This window comes from Melopsittacus undulatus, chromosome 21 (assembly GCF_012275295.1).
Source record: "Melopsittacus undulatus isolate bMelUnd1 chromosome 21, bMelUnd1.mat.Z, whole genome shotgun sequence".
In the NCBI taxonomy this organism is placed as follows: domain Eukaryota; kingdom Metazoa; phylum Chordata; class Aves; order Psittaciformes; family Psittaculidae; genus Melopsittacus; species Melopsittacus undulatus.
The window spans coordinates 899,011-920,849 of record NC_047547.1 but is presented as its reverse complement, the minus strand read 5'-3'; the positions used below and the strand labels follow the sequence as shown (position 1 = coordinate 920,849).

The 21,839-nt window shown below is 60.3% G+C and overlaps 3 protein-coding genes across 6 annotated transcripts; all 3 read right to left on the bottom strand.

The window, feature by feature from the left end:
- Positions 1 to 348: 348 nt before the first annotated feature.
- On the bottom strand, positions 349 to 5,414 carry BIN2 (bridging integrator 2). 2 transcript variants are annotated; one of them, XM_034071402.1, is made up of 12 exons: positions 5,281 to 5,414; positions 4,074 to 4,154; positions 3,910 to 3,964; positions 3,076 to 3,170; positions 2,816 to 2,911; positions 2,639 to 2,746; positions 2,475 to 2,560; positions 1,996 to 2,071; positions 1,763 to 1,845; positions 885 to 1,506; positions 700 to 768; positions 349 to 564 (listed from the first exon to the last, which is right to left on the bottom strand). In XM_034071402.1, exons 1-12 carry the CDS (start codon positions 5,356 to 5,358, stop codon positions 463 to 465), a joined length of 1,551 nt encoding a protein of 516 aa, XP_033927293.1. In that variant the 5' UTR covers positions 5,359 to 5,414; the 3' UTR covers positions 349 to 462. The 2 variants fall into 2 exon arrangements, with proteins under 2 accessions (XP_033927293.1, XP_033927294.1); XM_034071403.1 differs by lacking the exon at positions 700 to 768.
- A 676-nt stretch (positions 5,415 to 6,090) lies between these two features.
- Positions 6,091 to 7,722, bottom strand: CELA1 (chymotrypsin like elastase 1). The gene is made up of 7 exons (XM_034071612.1): positions 7,680 to 7,722; positions 7,506 to 7,588; positions 7,314 to 7,414; positions 6,969 to 7,091; positions 6,744 to 6,880; positions 6,345 to 6,490; positions 6,091 to 6,264 (listed from the first exon to the last, which is right to left on the bottom strand). Exons 1-7 carry the CDS (start codon positions 7,720 to 7,722, stop codon positions 6,091 to 6,093), a joined length of 807 nt encoding a protein of 268 aa, XP_033927503.1.
- A 986-nt stretch (positions 7,723 to 8,708) lies between these two features.
- GALNT6 (polypeptide N-acetylgalactosaminyltransferase 6) lies at positions 8,709 to 21,446 on the bottom strand. Of its 3 annotated transcripts, none has more exons than XM_034071398.1 (11): positions 20,622 to 21,446; positions 17,161 to 17,746; positions 16,273 to 16,445; positions 13,713 to 13,862; positions 13,405 to 13,639; positions 12,159 to 12,276; positions 11,859 to 12,059; positions 11,357 to 11,488; positions 9,974 to 10,075; positions 9,733 to 9,885; positions 8,709 to 9,532 (listed from the first exon to the last, which is right to left on the bottom strand). In XM_034071398.1, the coding sequence occupies exons 2-11, from the start codon at positions 17,646 to 17,648 to the stop codon at positions 9,419 to 9,421; spliced, it is 1,866 nt and encodes a 621-aa protein (XP_033927289.1). In that variant the 5' UTR covers positions 17,649 to 17,746; positions 20,622 to 21,446; the 3' UTR covers positions 8,709 to 9,418. The 3 variants fall into 3 exon arrangements, with proteins under 3 accessions (XP_033927289.1, XP_033927291.1, XP_033927292.1); XM_034071400.1 differs by lacking the exon at positions 20,622 to 21,446 and adding an exon at positions 20,136 to 20,171; XM_034071401.1 differs by having other exon boundaries at positions 9,401 to 9,532; positions 10,039 to 10,075.
- Positions 21,447 to 21,839: the final 393 nt, after the last annotated feature.

The following is a 21,839-nucleotide window of genomic DNA, read 5'->3' as shown; positions in this document are numbered from 1 at the left end:
TCCCTGGAGCTGGACTGGGGCTGGAGGAGCTTTAAGGCCCCTTCCACCCAACCCATTCTATGGCTCCATGAAGCTCCTGCCCCACAGCAGTAAATGGCAGTGGGGTTTTGCTTCCATGTGTTGGACCTTTGCAACGAGAGGGGGTTAAATCCTGGCTCTGTTTGTGCATAGCAGCGCATTCCTGGAGCCGGCAGAACAGGCTCTGCACCTTCCTCATGAGTCACAGCAGGGTGACAAACCCTCCTGCACCTTCCGGCACCATAAACCCACACGTTGGGACCCCCCCACACTCCCATAGCCCCCAGCCCAGCCAGCGGGGGGGCTATTGCAGGATGGAGATGGACCAGCTCCTGACACAGCCGTTTCTGCCTTTATTCCAGCCGGGATAGGGGTGGAAGCACATCACGGTTATGGTGGAACAACGTTATCTGCTGGTGGCACCCGAAGGCACCGATACCAGGCTCAGAGGGAGGTGAGGGTCTCATTGGGGTCCTCGGGGGGGCTTGTTGCTGGTGGTGGGTGCTGGCTCTCATCCTGCTCGGGCATCCCGGGACAGCCTTGCTCCTGGTAGGGATACAGAGGTGATGCTGAGCCGGGTGGGATGGAGCCCTTGTGCTCGGATTCAACTGAACCCAAGAAGGACCCAGTCCGGATGGGGGGGTCAGGTCGACATCTGCCCCATGGTGCCACTGCACCCACCTCGGTTGTGGGGCTGGGGTCCCCAATGCAGCCACTCGTTGCCGTGTCGAGGGTCGGATCCAGCCCCATCTGCAGCACATGAGGGTCACTGGGTTTGTCCCATGGATCCCCACCGGCCGCCCCCAGATGGGTCTGGGGGTCTGAACAAGCCGGGGGTGCCCCCAGCATCACCAGAGCCCCCTCACCTGAGTCCTGGCCACCTTTGGCTCGATGTCCATCACCTCCATGCTCTCCTCGGAGTCACTGCGGAGCGGGGACGGCTGCTGCTCACCCCACACCGAGGGACACGCATCGGGACCCGGCTTATGGCAAGGAGCAGGCACTGGGGACCGCGGCTTCATGGGGCTGGTGGTGGCCGTGCCATGGGGGTCCGGCTCATGGGGGTCCGGCTCATGGGGGTCCGGCTCATGGGGGTCCTCCCCTTTGCCTGTGCCCGCAGCCTGGGCAATGGCCTCCGACAGGATCAGCGATGCCAGGGAGGTGGCGATGCCCTGGGCCCCCCCCGGCTCTGCGGCTGCCCCCAGTGCCCCCAGTGTCCCCAGCTCCTGGGATGGAGCCTCCGGGATGGGATCAGGCTCTGGGGTCTCCTCACTGGAGGTTGATGCTGTCTCCGAGAGGGAGCCCCCACTGGCTGGTGATGCTGGGGGGGGGCTGGGGACAGCAGTGCCCAGCTCCCCATTGGAGATGGCATCACCGCTGCCTGCACCGGGGGACGTTGCCATCGCCTCCGCTTCCACCGGGGGCCCCCAGTCCGGTGCCTTCCCCGGGGGGCTCACCGGGGATGAGATGACCAGAGAGCGGCGGCTGCTGGTGGGGGGTGGGACAAGGGGGTTAAACCCACCTCGAGCACCATCTACAAGCATCACCCTTGGGGTCCCCATGGGCGATGCTGCCCCATTCAGCACCACCAGTGAACGGCTCCTATTGACCAACCCAGCACCCCCAACCCCACGCTGGGTGATGTTCACCCACCCCAGTGCCATAGGGCTGGGGCTGCACCACCCATCTGCTTTATGGGGGGGTGATTTGGCCACTTGAAGCCCCCCTCTTGAAGCCCATCTACCTGGGGACCCCTTTGACGATGAAGACTTTGCTGGAGTGCTGCTTGTCCAGTTTGCCCATCACCTCATACAGGTCACGGTTGAGCTGGGAGGGGAGGGAAGAACCACATGAGAGGAGCCCCCCCAGTGCCACCAGCAGCACCAGCATCCTCGAGCTGCATCGCGTTACTGGGCTCAATGAAGAGCAATGAGGACTCGAGCACCAAGGGGGGGGTGAAGGAGCCTTGCCCCCCACCTTGCTCATCTCCTTGTAGAAGACATCGCGGAGGTTGGAGATGTTCTGGAAGATGGTCACATAACAGGCGATGCGGCTGGGGGGAACACAGGGGGAGATGGGGGGGTCAGGGATGCTGAGCACACAGTGGGGTGCCCCCATCCTGTCCTGGGGTGGCCTCGATGGTGCTGCCACCTCCCGGCTGTACCAGGACCCTCCAATGCCTCTGTCGGTCCCTTTAGGGGCAAACCCCCCCTTTATCCCTCTATGGGGGGCAAATGATGCCCCCCCCCCCCCCAGCTCCCCCCTCCCGAGTCATGGGGCTCAAGGACCGTTGTGCTCAGATGATGCTTCCCGATGGGACCCACAGGGTTGGGGGGGGGGGCGCTGCCTTCGCCCCTCTCTTAGCCCACAGGGAGCTGTGATCCCATCGGCTTCGGGGCAGGATCATCCCTTGGGGTCCAACCGTGCCCCCCCCAACCCCTCCGTGCCCCTGGTACCTGCCATAGAGAACAGGCAGCTCCTCCCGGAGGTCCCTATTGAGGTCCTCAAACACAGCCTGGGCTTTGTTAAACTCCTCCTCAGCCTGCGGGGAGGGAAGGGGGGGCTGTGGCCATGGGGGGGGGGGGGCAGGGGGGGTGGGGGGGGTAGGGGGGGTCAGGACCTTGGCGATTTTGGCCTCATCCTTCTTCTTGGCGCTCTGCAGAGCTTCCAGATGGTGCCGAGCGCTGTCATAATCCACCAGCTTGCGGCCCCGCTTGGCAATGCGCTCCTGGGCAGGGGGCAAAGCTGAGCCAGGATCGGGCCCCCGACCCCCCCCCCACTAAAACCCTATGGGTACCTTGAAGTCCCCGAACTGAGCCAGGTAGTTCTCCATCAAGCGCAGGGCTTGGTCGGCCAGTTTGGCCTCATAGTCATCCCACAGGAGGTTGTTGCTCTGTGGACACAGAGGGGACAGGGATACAACACCCGGACCCCCCCACAGCATCCCCCGGCTGTACGTGCTGGGCTGCATCCCAAAGGATTCCCATGGCTCAGATCCCAGTCCCCCCATGTGGGAATGGGACCCTTGGGGACAATAGGGCCACGCAAAGGGCTCACGTCTGCAATGGCTTTTAGCTCCTCGTGGCCATCCCAGTCGGAGCTGTAGATGTCCTGCAGTGTGTCGGCCACTCGTCGGGAGCTCTCGTGCATCACTGCAATGGGGCAGGGATGGGATGGGGTTAATGGGGCTCAATGGAGCCTTATCCGGATGCTCAGCCCCCTCTGTGCTGCCCATGGGGCACATTCATGGCATCAAAGCCCCTTACCCTTCATGGCACCAAAGCCCCTTACCCTTCATGGCACCAAAGCCCCTTACCCTTCACGGCACCAAAGCCCCTTACCCTTCATGGCACCAAAGCCCCTTACCCTTCACAACACCAAAGCCCCTTACCCTTCACGGCACCAAAGCCCCTTACCCTTCATGGCACCAAAGCCCCTTACCCTTCACAACACCAAAGCCCCTTACCCTTCACAACACCAAAGCCCCTTACCCTTCACGGCACCAAAGCCCCTTACCCTTCACGGCACCAAAGCCCCTTACCCTTCATGGCACCAAAGCCCCTTACCCTTCACAACACCAAAGCCCCTTACCCTTCACGGCACCAAAGCCCCTTACCCTTCATGGCACCAAAGCCCCTTACCCTTCATGGCACCAAAGCCCCTTACCCTTCACAACACCAAAGCCCCTTACCCTTCACAACACCAAAGCCCCTTACCCTTCACGGCACCAAAGCCCCTTACCCTTCATGGCACCAAAGCCCCTTACCCTTCACGGCACCAAAGCCCCTTACCCTTCACGGCACCAAAGCCCCTTACCCTTCACGGCACCAAAGCCCCTTACCCTTCATGGCACCAAAGCCCCTTACCCTTCACAACACCAAAGCCCCTTACCCTTAACAGCACCAAGGAAAGCCTTGAGGTCCTTGTACAGTCTATGGCCTTCATTCTGCAAAGCAACACAGCCAGGCCTGGGTCAGTGGGGGTGATCCAAGGGGGGCAGCAGGGCCATAGGGTGATATTGGGGTGCCCCCGTCCCCCCCGTTCCCCATTGTAACCTGCTGCAGCTGGAAGTTGTAGGCGCTTTGCTCGAATTGCTCGTCCTTGGTTTCCACAGTTTTGCCCAGTTTCTGTAAAACCTGGGATGGAGAAAGGGGAAATGTGGGAAAAGGTTGGAATTCCCAACTGGAATAGGGGAGACTGAGCTGAGCTCTTAGGCAGAAGCTCAAGGCCAGGTTGGACACAGGGATTGGAGCATCCTGCTCCAGTGCAAGGGGTCCCTGGGGCTGGATGAGCTCCCTTCATCCCAAACCATTCCATGGATTCCTGATCCTATTCCCCTCTCAGGGGCTGCCAGGATGGGGCAGAGCTGATGCTGAGCTGGGCTTTGGGAGGGGGATGCTGAGTTTTGGCACATCCCTCAATGCTTTTACTGTTGGGAGGTAAAACGGTGACTTTCCTGGTGCTCACCCATCACTTTCCCCTATAAACCCCATAGATGCAGCCCTGCGGCCCCACAGCATCCATGGCTGTGAGCATGGGTGCAGGCAAAGGCCTGGGTGCTGCCTCTATGCTGAGGATGAGCATGGTCTGTGGCCGAAGGCTGCTTCCTGGTGTATCCAGGAAGACATTGATGTCCCAGGAAGCAGCCGGAGCCTGGTCCCGGCTGATACAGCCATGGGGAAGCCGAATTTAGCCCCAAGGCCCAGCCAGGAAACCAGGGACCCTGTGGGTTTAGTGGGGCTGGGGCCTCGCCTGCCCCTGGTGCAGGAGCCTTTGGGGTGGGAATGGGACAAAGCTGCCCCGAACAGCCCCAAAACAGCCGAGAATTGCCCCATTTCTGCCTCCTTCCGGAGCCCTTCCCCCTCGCTTCCTGCACGGCCGCTATGGGCTCTGCCGGCATTCCCAGCACCATCCCCACCCTGCATCCCAATGGGGACCGTGCCCCCTGGCCAGCCCTGCACCCTAACCCTAACCTAACCCTAACCCGCAGCACACGGCCCCCCCATAGCCTCCGGAAGGGGTTTTGGGTGTAGAAACCCCACTTTTAGGGAAGCCAAAGCAGCTTGGGGGGGACTTTGGGGAGATGCCACCAACCCGAAAGCCTTGGAGCATCAATACCATCGACCCAGGACCCCCCAGATGAACCCCCCAGGAGCACCCATGGGTGCTGAGCGGTGCCCATTGCGCCGCCCCCATTGGAAACAAGGGGGATGAAGCAAGGACGGGGATTAGGGTTAGGGTTAGGGGCAGCATCGGACCCACCTTCTCCTGCGCACGGCTCAAGCGCTTCTGGACCTGCCTGGCAAAGAGCCCAGCACCACTGCCCCTGCCCTCGGCCATGGCTGTGCCCGTACCAGTGCCAGTGCCTGCTGTGCTCCGAGGCCTCCGGTGCAGGAAGTTGGAGGCCAAGCATCCGCTGAGCACCCCCGGAAAGGCTGCGCTGCACCCATGGGGGTGATGGGGGTGCCCCCGCCTCCATTGGGGTGACTTGGGGTTTGGGGCAGGGTTGGTGCTGTCCCTGTGCCCTGTGGAGCCTCTGGGGTGCAGCCATAGGGCAAGGTGGGTGCAGGCATTGAGCCCCATAGCTCTCATTGCAAGGGAGGTGGGGATGGAAATGGAATGGAGCTGATGGCAGGGAAACATCCTAGCTGGATCCCCCATATTCCTCTGTATCCCATTGCTGCCCATGCAGGGGATTTGAAGTGTTTTCCCCTTTTCCATCATCCCAAGAACTTTCTGACTGCTCTGAGAGCCCAGACCCAATTGCTTTTCCCAGCAGCTCTTCCCAAAGGGGTGAGGAAGAGGAAGGATGCAGCCCAAGCTAAGGGCTGGAAGAGAAAGGCTTCCCCATGGTGGGACAAAGCATCCACAAGCACATCTGAGAGAGGAATGGGTTTTATTGATACCAGACAACGCGTTCAACCCCCTCCAATGAGCATGTATGGGGAGATGATGTCCATCCCGGAGCAGGATGGGGGTCTCTGTCACCCCTCAGATCTGACCAGCCACCTGCAAGAGGGAAAAAGGCAACGGCTGAGCCAGGCAGGGCTGGAGCAAAGCCAGTGCCAGGGCTCAGCACCCAAGGGTGCTCCTTACACTGGAGATCCAGGAGATGTAGGCAGAGATGCGGGTGAACACGGTGGGTTTGCGCTGGACATTGCAGCCCAAGCCGGAGACGAAGCTGGTGACACCATGGACCTGGTACTGCCCATTCACTGCACAGTGGAGGGGGCCTCCGGAATCACCCTGCGGGAGAGGAACAGTGTGGAATGGGAGGAATGGGGCTGCTGGGGGATGCCAATGGGGAAGTGAGGTCCGGGGTATACCTGGCAGCCGGAGCGGACGCCGTCACCGCCGGCACACACCATGGTGTTCTTGACAGTGGAGCCCCAGTAGAGTGCACCAGAGCAGATCTGGTAGCTCACCACGGGCAGTGGTGCCTGCAGCAGGACACTGGAGAGCTGCCCATTGGCTGCACACAACCAAGCACTGGTTAATGCCACACTGGTAAATGCAGCATCAATCCCCCCCTTGCCAAAGCAGAGCCCACAGCCACCATTGAGACCCTTCCCCACCAAACCCTGGTGTGACCCCACCATCACCGAGCAGCTCCACATCCCACCAAAGCCTCCTGGGCCTCAAAGGGCTGAAGAGCATCCTTCAGCTTCCCATAGTTCCCATGTTTTGGGGGTGATTTGGGGCCAGAGCCACCCATGGGCACTCACTGCGGGTGAGCCCCCAGCCGGTGATGTAGCAGGGGTAGTTGTTGCTCAGGATGGCACCCTCCTGGGGCAGCACTGCCAGCTTCACGTAGGCATTGAGGTTGGCAGAGCTGGACAGGCGGATCAGGGCGATGTCATAGCTGGAGAGAGGAAGGGGATGATGCTGTAAGGACCAACCCCATTCCCAACAATGTATTCCCCCCCCAAACCCCCTTCCCTGGGTGTTACCCTCTGGCAGCGTCGCCATTCCAGGAGGGATGGATCACGATCCTGCTCACACTGAAGATCTGCTCGTAGCCATTGGCCACATTGAGGTTGTGAGCTCCGGCCACCACACGCAGGGTCAGGTCACTGCCGGGAAAGTGGAAAAACACAGGATCAGGGCCTGGATTATGGATACCTCAAGAGTGGGTTGATAGAGAAAGGTTTGGTGCAGGAGGATGCTCCCAGTGATGCTCCATGTAAGCCCTCCATGGAGAACCATCACAGCCCTCAAAGGACCTTTTGCAATAGCCAGAACTTCCCCTTGGGAAGGTTTTTGGTGGGGAATGGCTTTTCCATAGCCCTGCTCACCCATCCACGCAGTGGGCAGCCGTCAGCACCCAGTTTCTACGGATGAGGGACCCTCCACATGTGTGGTGCCAGCCACCCTTGGCGTAATACTGGAGAGAGATCTGGGCAGAGGGAACATGAGACATGAGTTGGTCTCATAGCAGGGTCCCAGTTGGGATCAGATTCCTATGGGATTCCCCATTAAGGACCCACCTGGGAGGGCCAGGAGTGCGAGGTCGCCTCGGTCCCACCGACCACCCGTTCCATCCCATTGATAGCCGGCTCGGAGCAGCGCCCTATGGGACAGGAGATGGTTGGGATGGGGAGAGGGGACCTGTGGGCAGAGCATTGTCACCATAGGCTGGTGGCTGCCCGCAGGGCACATACCGCAGAGGGCGAGGGCAGCGAGGAGCAGGAGCTTCAGCATCATCCTGGACCACGGTTGTGGCTGTGGCTGCACCGCAGCGGATTTAAAGGGGATGGGGAAGGAGGGATGGGAAGGAAAGCAGGTGCCACGGCCTTATCGAGCAGCCTTGGATGCCTGGTCCTAAACACACCTGGCACCAAGGGCAGTGCCAAAACCAGCCAAGGTTCCATCAGCCTTGGACAGGCAGCCCCAACCCCTCTTGCACCTTCTCTTTGGCACATCTCAGGCAATGGTGTTGTAGGTTTGTCGCAGTCTTAAGCCCTGGTTGCACTGTGGGATGCTCTGAGAGGTTTGCCCAACACATGGAGGGTGCCTGGGACAGGGAAACCAAGGCAAATACAAGGCAAGAGCTTCACCCCCTCCAAAAACCCCACCTGGGACAAGCAGCACCAGAGCAGGGACCTGACCCAACCTCCATGGGTGTTATTTGGGGAATATATGGGAATATATGTGTATGTATATGTGAAGCACCAGCAGGGTTTGCAACAACAGTGTGGGCTGTGGCCACAACAGTTTGAGGTTTCCACCCTTCAGAAGGACACTGAGGCTGTTGTGGGGCTGAACCCACAGCACGGAGGGGTTTGCTCCCCAATGGCTGGAACATGGTGTTTGTGATAGGGGTGGTGATGGAGTCACCCAGCTAAAGAAGATAACAAGGAGCCAAAGAACAGCACCTGCTGCAGTTCTGCTCTTATCTGCAAGGAAAACATCCGATTCCGTGTGGAAAAAGGTCTCCAAATAACCATTATTTGGTTTATGGGCACAGAGGGGACCGCAGGCAGCAACAGCAGCCAAGGATCCGGCCCAGCTCAAGGACACCACAACCCAGCTTGGAGCCACCCCAAGTGGGACCGATCGCTGCAAAACCAGCTTTAAACCCATTTTGGGGCTGCAAAAGGGAGTTTCCAGGGTAAGTAAAGGGAGGGAGACCAATGGAGAGGAGCTCAGAGAACACCAGAGACGGGATGTCCATAAAATAAATCATCTCTTTATTCCATGTCTTATATCCAAAGATGGTTCTTCCATCCCCAAGCCACTTCCAGGAGGGGTTTTCCCCTCACTCTAAATGGCAAAGAGGTGGCAGCTACAGTAGTTGGGCTTGAGGAGGACCAAGGGAAGGAGGGATGCTGTGCCCGGCACTGGTGGGACCTCTCCAGGAGGATGCTGTGGTGCATTGGAGCCGCGCATTGGAGCCCCCTCCAGCTGAATGGGACCCGGGAGTCCCCATCAGAACAAAAGGAGCAATAAAAGGGCTCTCATTGGGCTCAATTGGGCCCAATTCCAGCATCCTGGCAGCACCACAGGGCTGGATCCTGGAGGGCGGAATTCCCTTGTCCATGTGGAGCACCCATGATCCAGCTTCCCCCAGTATGGGCTGCTCATCCCCATCCTCCTCCTCACTAGCAGGGAGGGTTTGAATGCCCAATGTGAATTCCAGAGGCTGGAGCCAGGGAGGAGGAGGATGAGCAGCAGGTACCCAAGAGCATCCTTGGGCTGGGTGCAGGATCTATGGGGTACAGCCGGCTGAGCTCGGCTCACCAGGCTCCCCCGCTCCAAAGGCACAGGACTGAGCTCAAGGCAACCATAAAATGCAGCATATTTAAGGCTTCTGCTTCTTAAATTAGAAAGGAGGAAGTTTGGTTTGGATCCTGCTCTCCTGAGCGTGGTTGGGGGCAGCCCGGGGGGGGCTTGGGCTGCCCTAAGTGAAGGACCAGAGCTGGTGGGGGTCTGCCAGGTTGCACGGAGCCATCCCTGGGTGCTTCCCTCGCGCTGTCAGGCACATCCCAGAGGCCGGGTTCCTTATCAGCCGGTCCTGATGGAAAACAGGGATGCCTTTGGGATGCGGAACCATTAGGGTGGGATGCACCCTCAGCACCGGCCCCTCGGGGGGATGCGGAACCATTAGGGTGGGATGCACCCTCAGCACCGGCCCCTGGGGGGGATGCGGAACCATTAGGGTGGGATGCACCCTCAGCACCAGCCCCTCGGGGGGATGCGGCTGCCCCTCCTCACCTGTGCCAGGTCCCACTCCTCACCGGCTGGCACTCGCCCTGGTTTCCCTCTGTATTGGCATTCCCGCAGCTCGGCTGAGCCCGTTCCTGCCCGGAGGCAAAGCTCCTTCCCGATGTTGTGCCGCAGCTCCCTCTGGCTTGTGTACTCGAAGTACTGTGGGGACCAGGGCATCAGGGTGACCCCCATGGGGACAATGAGAGGGTGGGAGGACAGGGAAAGGCTGCGGCTGATGGGAGCCCACCTGGTTGCCCCCCAGCCCATGGCAGGGGTACATGATGAGGGGTTTCCCACCGTGGTTGTTCTCACCGACATCCAAGCAGCTCTTGGTGCCCTCGTTTTTGATCTGCAGGGGGTAAGCAAAGGGGAAGGGGGGTGAGATGGAGCTGCAAGGTGTGCGTGTGTGTGACCTGCTCACACTTACATGGTGGGGGTGTCGCAAGTGTGCACACACAGGTACATGGTTCACACCCACAGACACACATGGATCATGCACACGCATGGAGCTGGCACACACAGCTCATGCATAGGGTAGGTGCATGCACACCCCCCCCCCCATGTACACAGCCACCATGCATGCACATGTGCAAGGAGCAGGGGAACATGGGTGTACACACATGCAGGGCTGTGGCAAACCTTCACACACGTGTGCATGGGTCTGGTACACATGGATTAAGCACATACATGCAGAGATGAGGAGCACATGTGCACATACATGAGTGTGCACAGGTCAGGCCAATGGGCTCCCACACAACATGCATGGACCAGGTACACATCGTACACGTGTGCACATGGATCAGTGACCCACATACATGGACAACAGTGTGCATGGATTACACACGTGCACACAGATGTGCACAGACCACACACATGTGCATGGATCACACGTGTGCACATGGATCAGTGACCCATGGATCAAGCACACATGGACAACAATGTGCATGGATTACACACATGTGCATGGATCACACGTGTGCAGGGCGCTTATCACTGTACAAACACATTCCCGGTACTGGGAGCTGCATCCGGGTCCCTTGTCTCTCCAGGACATGACAACACCCACACCAACACCTCGGTCCCACCAAGCCAAAGGGGAGAGGACCCAGAATGAGGTTTCAGGAAGCAAAGGTGAAGGAGGAGCTGGTCGGGAGCTAACCCTAACCCTATAACCCTAACCCTTCCCGTGCCGCATCCAACAGCTCCATTCCCATCCCAGGGAGGGCAGGACCCGGACCCCAACACCCGGCTTGGAGCCAAGGGCTGGGATTCGGCAGCTCCATCCTCAGGGATGCACAGGGATGCTCCTCAGGTTCCCCCTGCCCCACAGCACTGGGGAAGCTTCCAGCTCTTGCGCCTGATTGAACCCAATGTTTAAACCCAGAGCCACGTCCCCACCGATCCCCCCCCAAACCAGCTCTGCCAGATTCCAGCTCTTTCCTTGTCAGCCAGAGCCCAAACCGGCCCCACCGGCCGCGGATGGACACGGTGACGGAAGCGGCTGCACCGAAACCACCCGGATCACTGCTTTAAAACACCCCCCCCAAACCCATCCATGGGGTCCTTCAGTGCTGATGCTGCTGTTACCCAAGGCCTGAGGCCAGGGGGATGCTCCGGGCCCCACACCTACCGCCCCATAGAAGGTTGGGGTGAGGTCGGGGACGAACATCTCGGGGTACACGGTGTGCAGGTACCAGGTGAAGTTCCGGCAGTGCAGCCGCTCCCTCAGCCGGCGCCGCTCTGCAATGTCACCATACGTCTTCTATCGACAAAGCCACGTGAGAGAATTAAGCCAACCTCCAAAGCAAGGAAGGAAGCAGCAAAGACCCCCCCGTGTTGAACTGGGGCCCAGTTACTGGTGTTGTCCCAGTATGAGTCACACTGGGGGCCAGCACAAGGGCAGGCGCCCTCCGGCTCCAGCTCGGGGATGCTTTGGCATCACAGCGCAAGGTTTTGGTGTTGGAAAAGTAACATTAAAACCTGAAAACCCCCATTTTTCTACTGGAAAACATGATGATTGAATAGAACATCCCCAAAAACAGGGGTTTGGCTGAGCCCACCTCCCCCCTGCCCAGCCCTGAGCTCCCAGCAGGATCAAACCCCTCCTGGACACCCACTGGGGTGCTCAGTACCTCTCTGGCCATCTGGGCAGCTTGCTGGTTCCTCCTGTAGAAGATCTCCTTGTAGTCATCCATCCAGACCTCGGCCAGGCGGACCTGGTTCCTGGAGATGACCTGGGTGCCCTTGGGGAACGTGTGGGGGCTCTTGGAGCGGAAGACGTGCCCCACAACGGAGCAAGGGATGATCTCAATCTGACCCCCACACTGCCAGACCTATGGGGAGGAGAGGCTGAGACCGGAGCGGTCCCCATAGCCCCCAATAGGGAGCATCCCTGAAGATGCCCTTTGGGGATGGCACCAACCCCTCCTTACCCTAAAGGACATCTCCACATTCTCACCCCCCCAGATCTCCATCTGGTCGTCATAGGAGCCGATGTGCTCAAAGTAGGACCTGGAGATGGCAAAGAGGCCACCGGCAAAGGTCGGGGACCTATGGGGAAGGGAGAAAGAGCAGCAGGATACGGGTAAAATAGAGTCAGAGAAGCAGGAGGTGCAGTTGTGGGGCTGCCATGGCCCTCATGAGCAGCGTCCCCCCATCTCCCTGCCCCATATGTGCTGGCTTTGGCAGTGGGGCTGGACCCAGCTCACAGGACAGTGGCAGCATCACAAGGGGGGGCTCGCTGCCAGCTCGGGCTCCAGGCAATGGGGATATTGTTACCCAGAGCCTATTGAAGGACAGAGGGGGGAGCTGCTCTGGTGCTGCTCTAATCTTTTCCATCTGATCCTTAGGGGAGGCTGGAACAGGAACTCGCTTTCATTCGGGAAGAGGAGAATAAAGCAGGATGGGGCGAGCGGCTGCACTGCTGCCCAGCGGAGATGAGGCACTGCCAGAAGCCAAACCTGGCACAAGGGACCTTTATTGGGATGGGAGCGTCTCCCAGGTGCCCTCTGCACAAAGCCAGCCCTGCTGCCAGGCAGGGGATGGGCATGGATGGGGGCAGGCAGCAGCCAATGGAATGGGGCACCAGTGGGGAAAACACCACTTGGTTTCTCCACGTGTGGAATAAGGGGATGAGGTTTGGGGCAATGGGATGTGCAGGAGGCACATTCCTGCCCCTGGTACCCAGGAGCAAGGAGACAGAAGGCAGCGATTAAACCCTTAATGAGAGACTTAACAGGGATGGATGGAGCAACCCAAAGGGGGGTTTGCAAAGGGTCCATGTCCACTGAACCCCAAGGGAGGCATCTCCCGTGTCAGCCCCACAGCTCTGACTGTGCCTGAGCATCCTCTCCTGGACACAGACCCCCTGAGATCCCTCAAGCCAAGCAGCCCATGGTGGAAGCTGCACTGGGAATGGGCATCACCCACCTGGAGGCATCGATGACAACAGGGAAAACATTGATTTGTTAGGAAATGGAGCAAAATCCAACGGGAGGAAGGGGCAGTTTCCTGGCACAGGGTCCCCAGCTCCTTATCACCCCTGGCTGCCCATCCCTAAGCACCCTATAGCATGCTCAGGTGGCTCATTCCAGCCTTTGGGAATGGACACGGCATTCCCAGGGCTCATTAACCTTTACGGGCATCCAAGAGGATCAATCCCCCCTTCCCCATCCTTACTTGATGGGGAAGGTCTCATCCTTCCTCCGCTGCCTCTCTCGGGGTGGGACGACCTCCCATCCGAACGTCAGGCTCCAGTCGAAGTTGCCCCTGCTGTGCTGCTTCCCGTTCTGGACAGGCTTGGAGAACTCGAAGGTGTTGAGGTCGATGGTGGCAATGTCGGGGCTCACAACGGCCGTCGGCTCTTGGGCAATGCGGGATAAGAGGGGCTCAAGCCATCCATGGAAGCACTCACCTGGTGGGATATAGGGAATGGTTGGCCAGGGAGCGGTCCCTGCTTCGCCCCCCCCCATAGGCTGGGTACTCACAATGGGCATCCAGGAAGGTGAGGACCTCGCCGCTGGCCACGCTGGCCCCCAGCAGCCGCGCTGTGATGAGCCCCTTGCGCTGCTGCTGCCGCACGACCCGCACGATCTGGAGCTGCTCCACGTAGTGATCCAGCTCCTCCTTCAGGTAGTCTGCGGGCAAAGAGCGGCCAAGCTGTTGGAGGGGGAGATGGCAGCACCTGCATCCTGCTGTATCCATCCCATCCCTGCATCCTGCTGCCCTCACCCCATCCCTGCATCCTGCTGCCCTCACCCCATCCCTGCATCCTGCTGCCCTCACCCCATCCCTGCATCCTGCTGCCCTCACCCCATCCCTGCATCCTGCTGCCTCCATCCCATCCCTGCATCCTGCTGCCTCCATCCCATCCCTGCATCCTGCTGCCCTCACCCCATCCCTGCATCCTGCTGCCCTCACCCCATCCCTGCATCCTGCTGCATCCATCCCATCCCTGCATCCTGCTGCATCCATCCCATCCCTGCATCCTGCTGCCTCCATCCCATCCCTGCATCCTGCTGCCTGCACCCCATCCCTGCATCCTGCTGCCTGCACCCCATCCCTGCATCCTGCTGCCTCCATCCCATCCCTGCATCCTGCTGCCCTCACCCCATCCCTGCATCCTGCTGCATCCATCCCATCCCTGCATCCTGCTGCCTCCATCCCATCCCTACATCCTGCTGCCTCCATCCCATCCCTGCACCCTACTGCATCCATCCCATCCCTGCATCCTGCTGCCTCCATCCCATCCCTACATCCTGCTGCCAGCACCCCATCCCTGCACCCAGCTCCCTCCACCCCATCCCTGCACATGGGCTCAGGTCCCGGATGCTCGGAGCCTCCTTTCCCCCGCATGGGTTTGGGTAAAGAAAGTGAGCGTTGCAAAGGAGCCGCTGCTAATCCCCCTTTAGAGAGGGATTAGGGGAACAATGGGGCGAGGAGGTCTCCTGCTCAGCACTGAAGTGTTGCTGAAGGAAACTGGGATTCCTCTGGCACTGTTCAAGGCCAGGTTGGACACAGGGGCTTGGAGCACCCTGCCCCAGTGCAAGGGGTCCCTGCCCATGGCAGGGGTTGGAGCTGGATGGGCTTTCGGGTCCCTTCCAACCCAAACCAGGCTGGGATTCCAGGATTCTCTCCTTTGGCAGATGCAGCCAAGCCACAACCAGGGAAGTGCCAAGTGAGAGCCAGGATGTCCCAAGACGCATCCTAAGAGAGGACCCTGAGTCTGATCCCATCCCCACCACTGCAGGATGGATCCGAGAGGACCCTGAGTCTGATCCCATCCCCACCCTGCAGGATGGATCCCACTGGGCCTGTGCATGAGAAACCCCACAGCACCCAAGGGCTCTGCTCCTTGGGAGCCCGTGCAGGTGGAAAGGGAACGTTGGGAGAGGGAGCAAAGTCTGCTCCTCGCATGCCCTGACGCTGAGCCATAGATTACTCAGCTCTGGGTGTAGGTCAGGATGGGTGCAGCCTGCGGGCACACTGCCGAGGGATGTGCAGGGTGCGGAGGAGCACCCGGCTGCTCTCCAGGGCTGGGTTAACAGCAGGGCCGGAGAAGGGGAAAACCCAAGGCTGCTCCTGGGCGGATACGAAGCGATGTGGGAGAACTGCCGAGTGCATCCGCAGCTCCTCCTTGGCCTGCCTCAGAACTGCTGTGCCCAGGGAAGGTGCTCAGCATCCCACTGCATCCCTCCAGCTCCTGCATCCCTCCAGCTCCTGCATCCCTCCAACTCCTGCATCCCTCCACCCCCTGCATCCCGCACAGCTCCTGCATCCCTCCAGCTCCTCCATCCCTCCAGCCCCTTCATCCCTCCAACTCCTGCATCCCTCCAGCCCCTTCATCCCTCCAGCCCCTTCATCCCTCCAGCCCCTTCATCCCTCCAACTCCTGCATCCCTCCACCCCCTGCATCCCTCCAGCTCCTCCATCCCTCCAGCCCCTTCATCCCTCCAGCCCCTTCATCCCTCCAGCTCCTGCATCCCTCCAGCTCCTGCATCCCGCACAGCTCCTGCATCCCTCCAGCTCCTGCATCCCTCCAGCTGCTGCATCCCTCCACCCCCTGCATCCCGCACAGCTCCTGCATCCCTCCAGCCCCTTCATCCCTCCAACTCCTGCATCCCTCCAGCCCCTGCATCCCTCCAGCTCCTGCATCCCTCCACCCCCTGCATCCCTCCAGCTCCTGCATCCCTCCAGCTCCTGCATCCCTCCAACTCCTGCATCCCTCCAACTCCTGCATCCCTCCAGCCCCTGCATCCCTCCAGCTCCTCCATCCCTCCAGCTCCTGCATCCCTCCAGCCCCTTCATCCCTCCAACTCCTGCATCCCTCCACCCCCTGCATCCCTCCAGCTCCTCCATCCCTCCAGCCCCTTCATCCCTCCAGCCCCTTCATCCCTCCAACTCCTGCATCCCTCCACCCCCTGCATCCCTCCAGCTCCTCCATCCCTCCACCCCCTGCATCCCTCCACCCCCTGCATCCCTCCAACTCCTGCATCCCTCCAGCCCCTGCATCCCTCCACCCTCTGCATCCCGCACAGCTCCCACCCACCGTCCGTGCTGGCATCATCCACCAGGATGATCTCCTTGAGCAGGAGGGCAGGGGAGGTGTGCAGGACACTGTACACCGTCCGCAGCAGCGTGGACCAGGCTTCGTTGTGGAAGACGATGACCACGCTGGTGGTGGGCAGGGGGGGACAGCGCTTGAACTTCTGGTCGATGCACCTCGGAGACAGAAAGCAGCAGCCTAAGCACGGAACCAGAACCCCCCCCCCCGTGCCCCCCACACCCCGGCCCCGACGGCTCCCAGCTCATCGCTGCTTTGATTCCCATCGAATTCCACCTCTCCCCCCGCCGGCGGTGCAGTGAATGACATTCCTGGCCCCGGTGTCCCCCCATTGTGCCTGCTACACCTGCTAAGCACGGATAATCGCCTGCCAGCGCTGGGGCACCAGCTTCACACCAGCGCTGGGTTTCTAGCTCCTATTCAAGCCTTTCTATCCCCCCCCTGCCTTCCCCAGCCCACCCCCCGTGAGCAGACAAGGCCTGGGGGAGGCTTTAATCTGGCAGCCCATGGCTGGAGGGCAGGCGAGGAAATCCCTCTGGTTTGTGCCGCTTCCTTTGCCCCCCAGGGGGGGCTGGGGCTGTTCCACTCGGATAAGAAAAGAAAAAGTCCGATTACTGGAGCCGGCTGAAATAAAAGGGAAAGGAGGGAGAAGGAGGGGGAAAGATGCTGGAGCCGCCGGCCACAAGCGGGTCCATGCAGACACAAAGAGCCACCCTTGGCTTTTGCTCGATGCTGTTAGAAACAAGGGGACAAAACCCATAAACGGGGGTGGTTTTGCAGCTCTCCCTGTGTCTGATCCCACTGTCCCGATCCGCTTCCATTTCCCGTTACGGTTCTCCATGGATGGAGCCTGCAGCCCCACCAGGCTCTTACTCGGGAGGGCGGCTGTCGGGTCCCAGCGCCCGCTGGAGGGAGATGCGGTCGCTGGCGAAGGCATTGAAGCAATGCTTCTCATAGCCCCGTTCCTTCTCCTTCGTCTCCTCCGGGGTCCATCGATCCTTCTTGAAGGCTTTGCCGTCGGCCCCGGGGCTGGCAGGGTCCTGGGGGGGTCTCTCCATCAGGGGCCGGAGCTCTGCCGCTGTGTAGACCCCAGGCAGGCAGGAGCGAGCGCTGGGGGCCGGCTCCTCCTGCCGAACCGGGGCTCCGATCTGCAGCTTGGGCATCGAGTCCCGGATGTTGTTGACGGCTCCCAGCATCAGGTCAAGGACCTGGTCCTTCCCCTGGACGATGTTCTTCAACCAGGGCTCCTCCCGTGGGTCCTTGCTCCCCACATCCCTCTGCAGGATGAAGAGGAAGATGACGAAGACGGCGCCGGCCAAAGCCACCTTCAAGGGGCTGTAGCGTCTCCGGAAAAGCCTCATTTTCCCCTTTCTCCCTGTGGTTTCCTCCCTGCCGTGATGGTGTCTCAGGGATGGTGGCTCTCAGGGTGCTTCATGATGCTCTGCTCCGGTCCTCTGGCCTGGAGAGAAGGAGAAACACCTGCGGGTTAGCTCACAGACTGGATGCGCTTTGGGGACACCCCCTTGATATCAATGTGTTATTAATTGATACTAATATAAAGTTCAATCTCTGCGAAGGGGGCAAACAGAACCTGCAAACCCCACTCCCCCCACGGCCCTTCCAGCCCGTAAATCCACCCCCAGGAAACAGCGATGCTCAACAACTGGATGCGGCCACCACGAGCATGGGACATCCCCAGCAGTTCTCCTGGTACCGAGGCAGGCGCAGCAGCATCCTCCCCTCTATCAAACATTAAATAGACCCACAAATCGAGCTGAAATCCTTTTCCCCGCTGGAAAAAGCCTTTCCCCTGCGGTTTTCCCGTTGCTGGGAAGGAAAACCAAGTGCAAGACCCCGCACCGAGAGCTCAGCACCGGCTACAAAGCACCACCGGGGCCCGGCCGAGCTTTCCCAGCGCCAGCAAACCTCCTGCGGCTGCTCTTTGTGAGCCGCTGCCGCCGGAGCATGGACAAGCTCCATGGGAGCCATTCACCAGCATCTCCTCCTCCTCCTCCTCGCTGTCCCCCCCCCTTCCGCCTCCTTTATTCCTCTTTTTGTGCCCCTTTTCTTTGTGTCCCCTTGGCAATGGAGCGGCCCCGGAGCGGAGCTGGGCACCTGCAGCAACTTCAAGGGTGAGGAAGCTCCGGCTTGGGAAGGAGGAGGGATGAGGCGGACCCCGGGGTCACTGCTTGCGGCCCCGCAGCGATCAAAGCCGGAGGCTGGACCACGCTTCACTGCCAAGGCCGCCCCATCCCGAGCCACGGTGGGACCGGGAGGCACCAGCTCCATGGGCAAGGGGGGGAGAGAGCGGAACGAAGGGAACCCCCCCAAAATCCAGCTCGTTTCTACCCATACGGGAGCAAGGATGCTCCTGATGAGCTCCTGCATTGAGCCCTGATGCTTTCATCGCACAGGGAGAGCCACGGCCGTGCGAGACGAAGAGCAGCCCGTTTTGGGGAGGAACACCCCGTTTCCATCACCTCCTTCCTGCCACATCCCTGGGAGCACGTTAGCAAAGTTCCCTGTGCGATGCTAATAAAGTCCGGGGGGGCAGGGACAGGGTCGTTGTACTGCAGCTCCAGAGGGCTCCAACCCCAAACCCCCTCCCCAAAAAGCAAAAGAACCCCCCCAAAACTCCCTACCAAGTAGCGCTGAGGTGGGCTCGGAAGAGGGGGGAACTGGGCTCGGAAGAGGGGGAATTGGGTTCGGAAGAGGGGGAATTTGGCTCGGAAGAAGGGGAATTGGGTTCGGAAGAGGGGGAATTGGGTTCGGAAGAAGGGGAATTGGGCTCGGAAGAGGGGGAATTGGGCTCGGAAGAGGGGGAATTGGGTTCGGAGAAGGGGGGAACTGGGCTCGGAAGAGGGGGAATTGGGCTCGGAAGAGGGGGAATTGGGTTCGGAAGAGGGGGAATTGGGTTCGGAAGAAGGGGAATTGGGTTCGGAAGAGGGGGAATTGGGTTGGGAAGAGGGAGAATTGGGTTGGGAAGAGGGGGAATTGGGTTCGGAAGAGGGGGAATTGGTTTCAGTGGCAGTTTGGTGGCATCCGGAGCATCAGTCGTGGGGCGAGGGGGGAGCAAGGAGCGCTCCGAGTGCGGAGGAGGAAAGCAAAGGAGGAATAAGGAAAAGCAAACCAAGACCGAGGACGTGGCCGGGAGCCTTTGACCACGGTGGCGACGGCGTCAGCGGCCCGGGTGGCCCAAAGCCAACAGCGGGACTCGGGGCTCGGCCCCATCGGGAGCCGGTGATGGGGAGGGAATGGGGGGTTCCCTGTCCAGCCGCTGGCCTCACCCCACTGGGATGAGCCCTCGGGCACCGAGGCCCCGGTGATGGGCTGGGGGCAGCTCCCCTCCGGGGGGGGGACGTGAAAGGGGTCGGATCCTGACTACCTCGATCCGCACAGCCCCGCACCCCAAACCCTTCCCCCGCTGTAGCAATGGGGGGCGCTCAGCACCGGACCCCTCCGGCCCCTCTTTGCCTCGGGGGGGGGGAAACCCTGTGCAGGGACCCGTTCCCTGGGGTGCAGCTCTACAAGGGGACCCCCCCACCCCTCGCTTCCTTTCCCCGGGGGGGGGCTCCGCACCGAGACCACCAGAACCCCCTTTCCCCGAACCGGGGGCTCCGGTCCGGCCCCTCCCGCAGTGCGCTCGGGAACACCTGGTGCGGGGGGGACGGATCGGGATCGGGATCGGGATTGGGATCGGGATCAGGACCGGGATCGGGATTGGGATCGGGATCGGGATTGGGATCGGGATCGGGATCAGGATCGGGATTGGGATCGGGATTGGGATCAGGACAGGGATCGGGATTGGGATCGGGACCAGAGTGACCGGATACCCCCCCCCCGCTCACCGGCTCTCAGCACGCGCGGCCGCAGGTGCGGTCCCGGGGGGCGGGGCCACTGCCACCGCCCCGGGGTACAGGTGCACGGGGCGGTGCTGCGCGGTCCTAGCGCCGCCCCCCTCGGGGGGGGGGGGAACTGCCGCGGTCCTAGCGCCCATAGAGGGCATAGGAGCCACAGGGGCCTGGCTCTGTTGGGTTTAGGTTTAGTCATGAGCCGTTCCATGGGTGCTGTGGGGCTTCCCAGGGTGGGGGCAGCCGTTCCCTGCATCCCAGTTTTACTGGGATGCTGTAATCACAGGTAATGTATTTTGGGAGCAGGCAGGTTGTTATCAATGAGGGACTTGCCAATCATTCCCAGTCCTCTGGGATCCCTTCTCAGCCTGGTTCACCCCTGCTCATGGCATCACCCCGGGGGCCCCAAGCCTGTGTGCAGCTGGAAGCCCCAAACAGCGAGCTCCCCACTCTGAGCCCCCCGTTCCCGACGTCCTTACCCACCGTGGTTAACACTGGATGGTGGTATCTCCATGAACCTTCAGCCTGAGCATCAGACTCTGCACCAAGACTTCCCAGCAAAGCCAGGTGAGAGCTCGATGGTGGAAAACAGCCACTCAACCCCCCTAAGGGACAAGGCGACAATGAGCCTGTTGTCAGGGCATGAGCAGCCTCCAAACCTCCTGTGTGCCCCAGGAGAGGCTGAGCTTGAGGCACACAGGAGGGTGGAGAAGGAGGAAGGTGATGGGGAAAGCTCCAGGATGCCGGAGGGCCGAGTAGGTTTTCATCACTCAGCTGAGGATTCTGCTTTGGCTGCTGTGCTCCATGGAGGATTTAGAAGGGGCAGAGTGAGTATTAACTTGGATTATTGGGATATTAGCTTGAATATGAGCTGTCTTACAGCGGATAAGTCAGGCAGGGCTATGGGGCACCACAGACACAGATACCCACCAGGCTCCGAGTTAAAGAGAAAGGGGAAACTGAGGCACGGAAAGTCACCTACCTTTACCCAGCCAGCAGGGAGAGGAGCCAGCAGTCACCCACCTGGGCCTTGGAATCATCTCCTGTGCTCTTCAGAGCTAAGCTTAAAGCTCGGGTTAGCGCATCAGCTGCCTGGAGCCGACGCTGCCGCTTTGCTTCCTGCCTCGGGGCCGTGTGAGGCTTTCGCTCTTAGCATAGAAACCGAAGGGGAAATTCCCTGCCCCAGAGGGTGCTGGTGCTGAGCTCTGGTGGCTGCAGCTGCGACTTGCAGGGGCCGATACGAGGGACACGGGTGTTTCGGTGCGTTAAAGCAGCCCCGTTCTCTCGGCCCCTCCGAGTGCCGCTGAGCCCCAAGCACCCAATTCCCTAATATTTGGGTGTTCTCCAGCTGCAGGAGGTTAAAGTCTCCAAAGTAAACTGGGGGCAATGAAGAAGCCTTAAGGACTGACCCCCCCCCCGGCAGGGATGGTACAAAATCGGTACCGGTTTGCTTAGAAGTGATGCTTCCCATCACACACTCGCTAATTCATGGGCAGTTACATACAGAGCTCAGGCAAAATCCATCCTCTCAGTCTCCGATGTGTTAGTTATGGGGTGAGCTGCTTTGGGGGGTGCAAAATGCTCAGTCTTGGGGTTTAAGACCCAAAGAGCCACAACCAGGATGAGGTTTTATGGTGCTAAAGGGGATCAGGGTGATGCTGGGGGAGGACTCGGGGTGATGCTGGAGACGGGTGGGGGGGT

Excerpts from the sequence above, each read along its gene's own strand:
- BIN2 (XM_034071402.1), bottom strand. The coding sequence starts at position 5,358 with ATGGCCGAGGGCAGGGGCAGTGGTGCTGGGCTCTTTGCCAGGCAGGTC. Across the intron at positions 4,155-5,280 it reads TGAGCCGTGCGCAGGAGAAG|GTTTTACAGAAACTGGGCAA; the intron begins GTGGGTCCGATG and ends TCTCCATCCCAG. Across the intron at positions 2,561-2,638 it reads ATGAGGCCAAAATCGCCAAG|GCTGAGGAGGAGTTTAACAA; the intron begins GTCCTGACCCCC and ends CCCTCCCCGCAG.
- GALNT6 (XM_034071398.1), bottom strand. The coding sequence starts at position 17,648 with ATGAGGCTTTTCCGGAGACGCTACAGCCCCTTGAAGGTGGCTTTGGCC. Across the intron at positions 16,446-17,160 it reads CCCGACAGCCGCCCTCCCGA|GTGCATCGACCAGAAGTTCA; the intron begins GTAAGAGCCTGG and ends TCTGTCTCCGAG. Across the intron at positions 10,076-11,356 it reads CCCCAACCTTCTATGGGGCG|ATCAAAAACGAGGGCACCAA; the intron begins GTAGGTGTGGGG and ends TACCCCCTGCAG.
- CELA1 (XM_034071612.1), bottom strand. The coding sequence starts at position 7,722 with ATGATGCTGAAGCTCCTGCTCCTCGCTGCCCTCGCCCTCTGCG. Across the intron at positions 7,415-7,505 it reads CGCACTCCTGGCCCTCCCAG|ATCTCTCTCCAGTATTACGC; the intron begins GTGGGTCCTTAA and ends CCCTCTGCCCAG. Across the intron at positions 6,265-6,344 it reads GCGTCCGCTCCGGCTGCCAG|GGTGATTCCGGAGGCCCCCT; the intron begins GTATACCCCGGA and ends CCTCTCCCGCAG.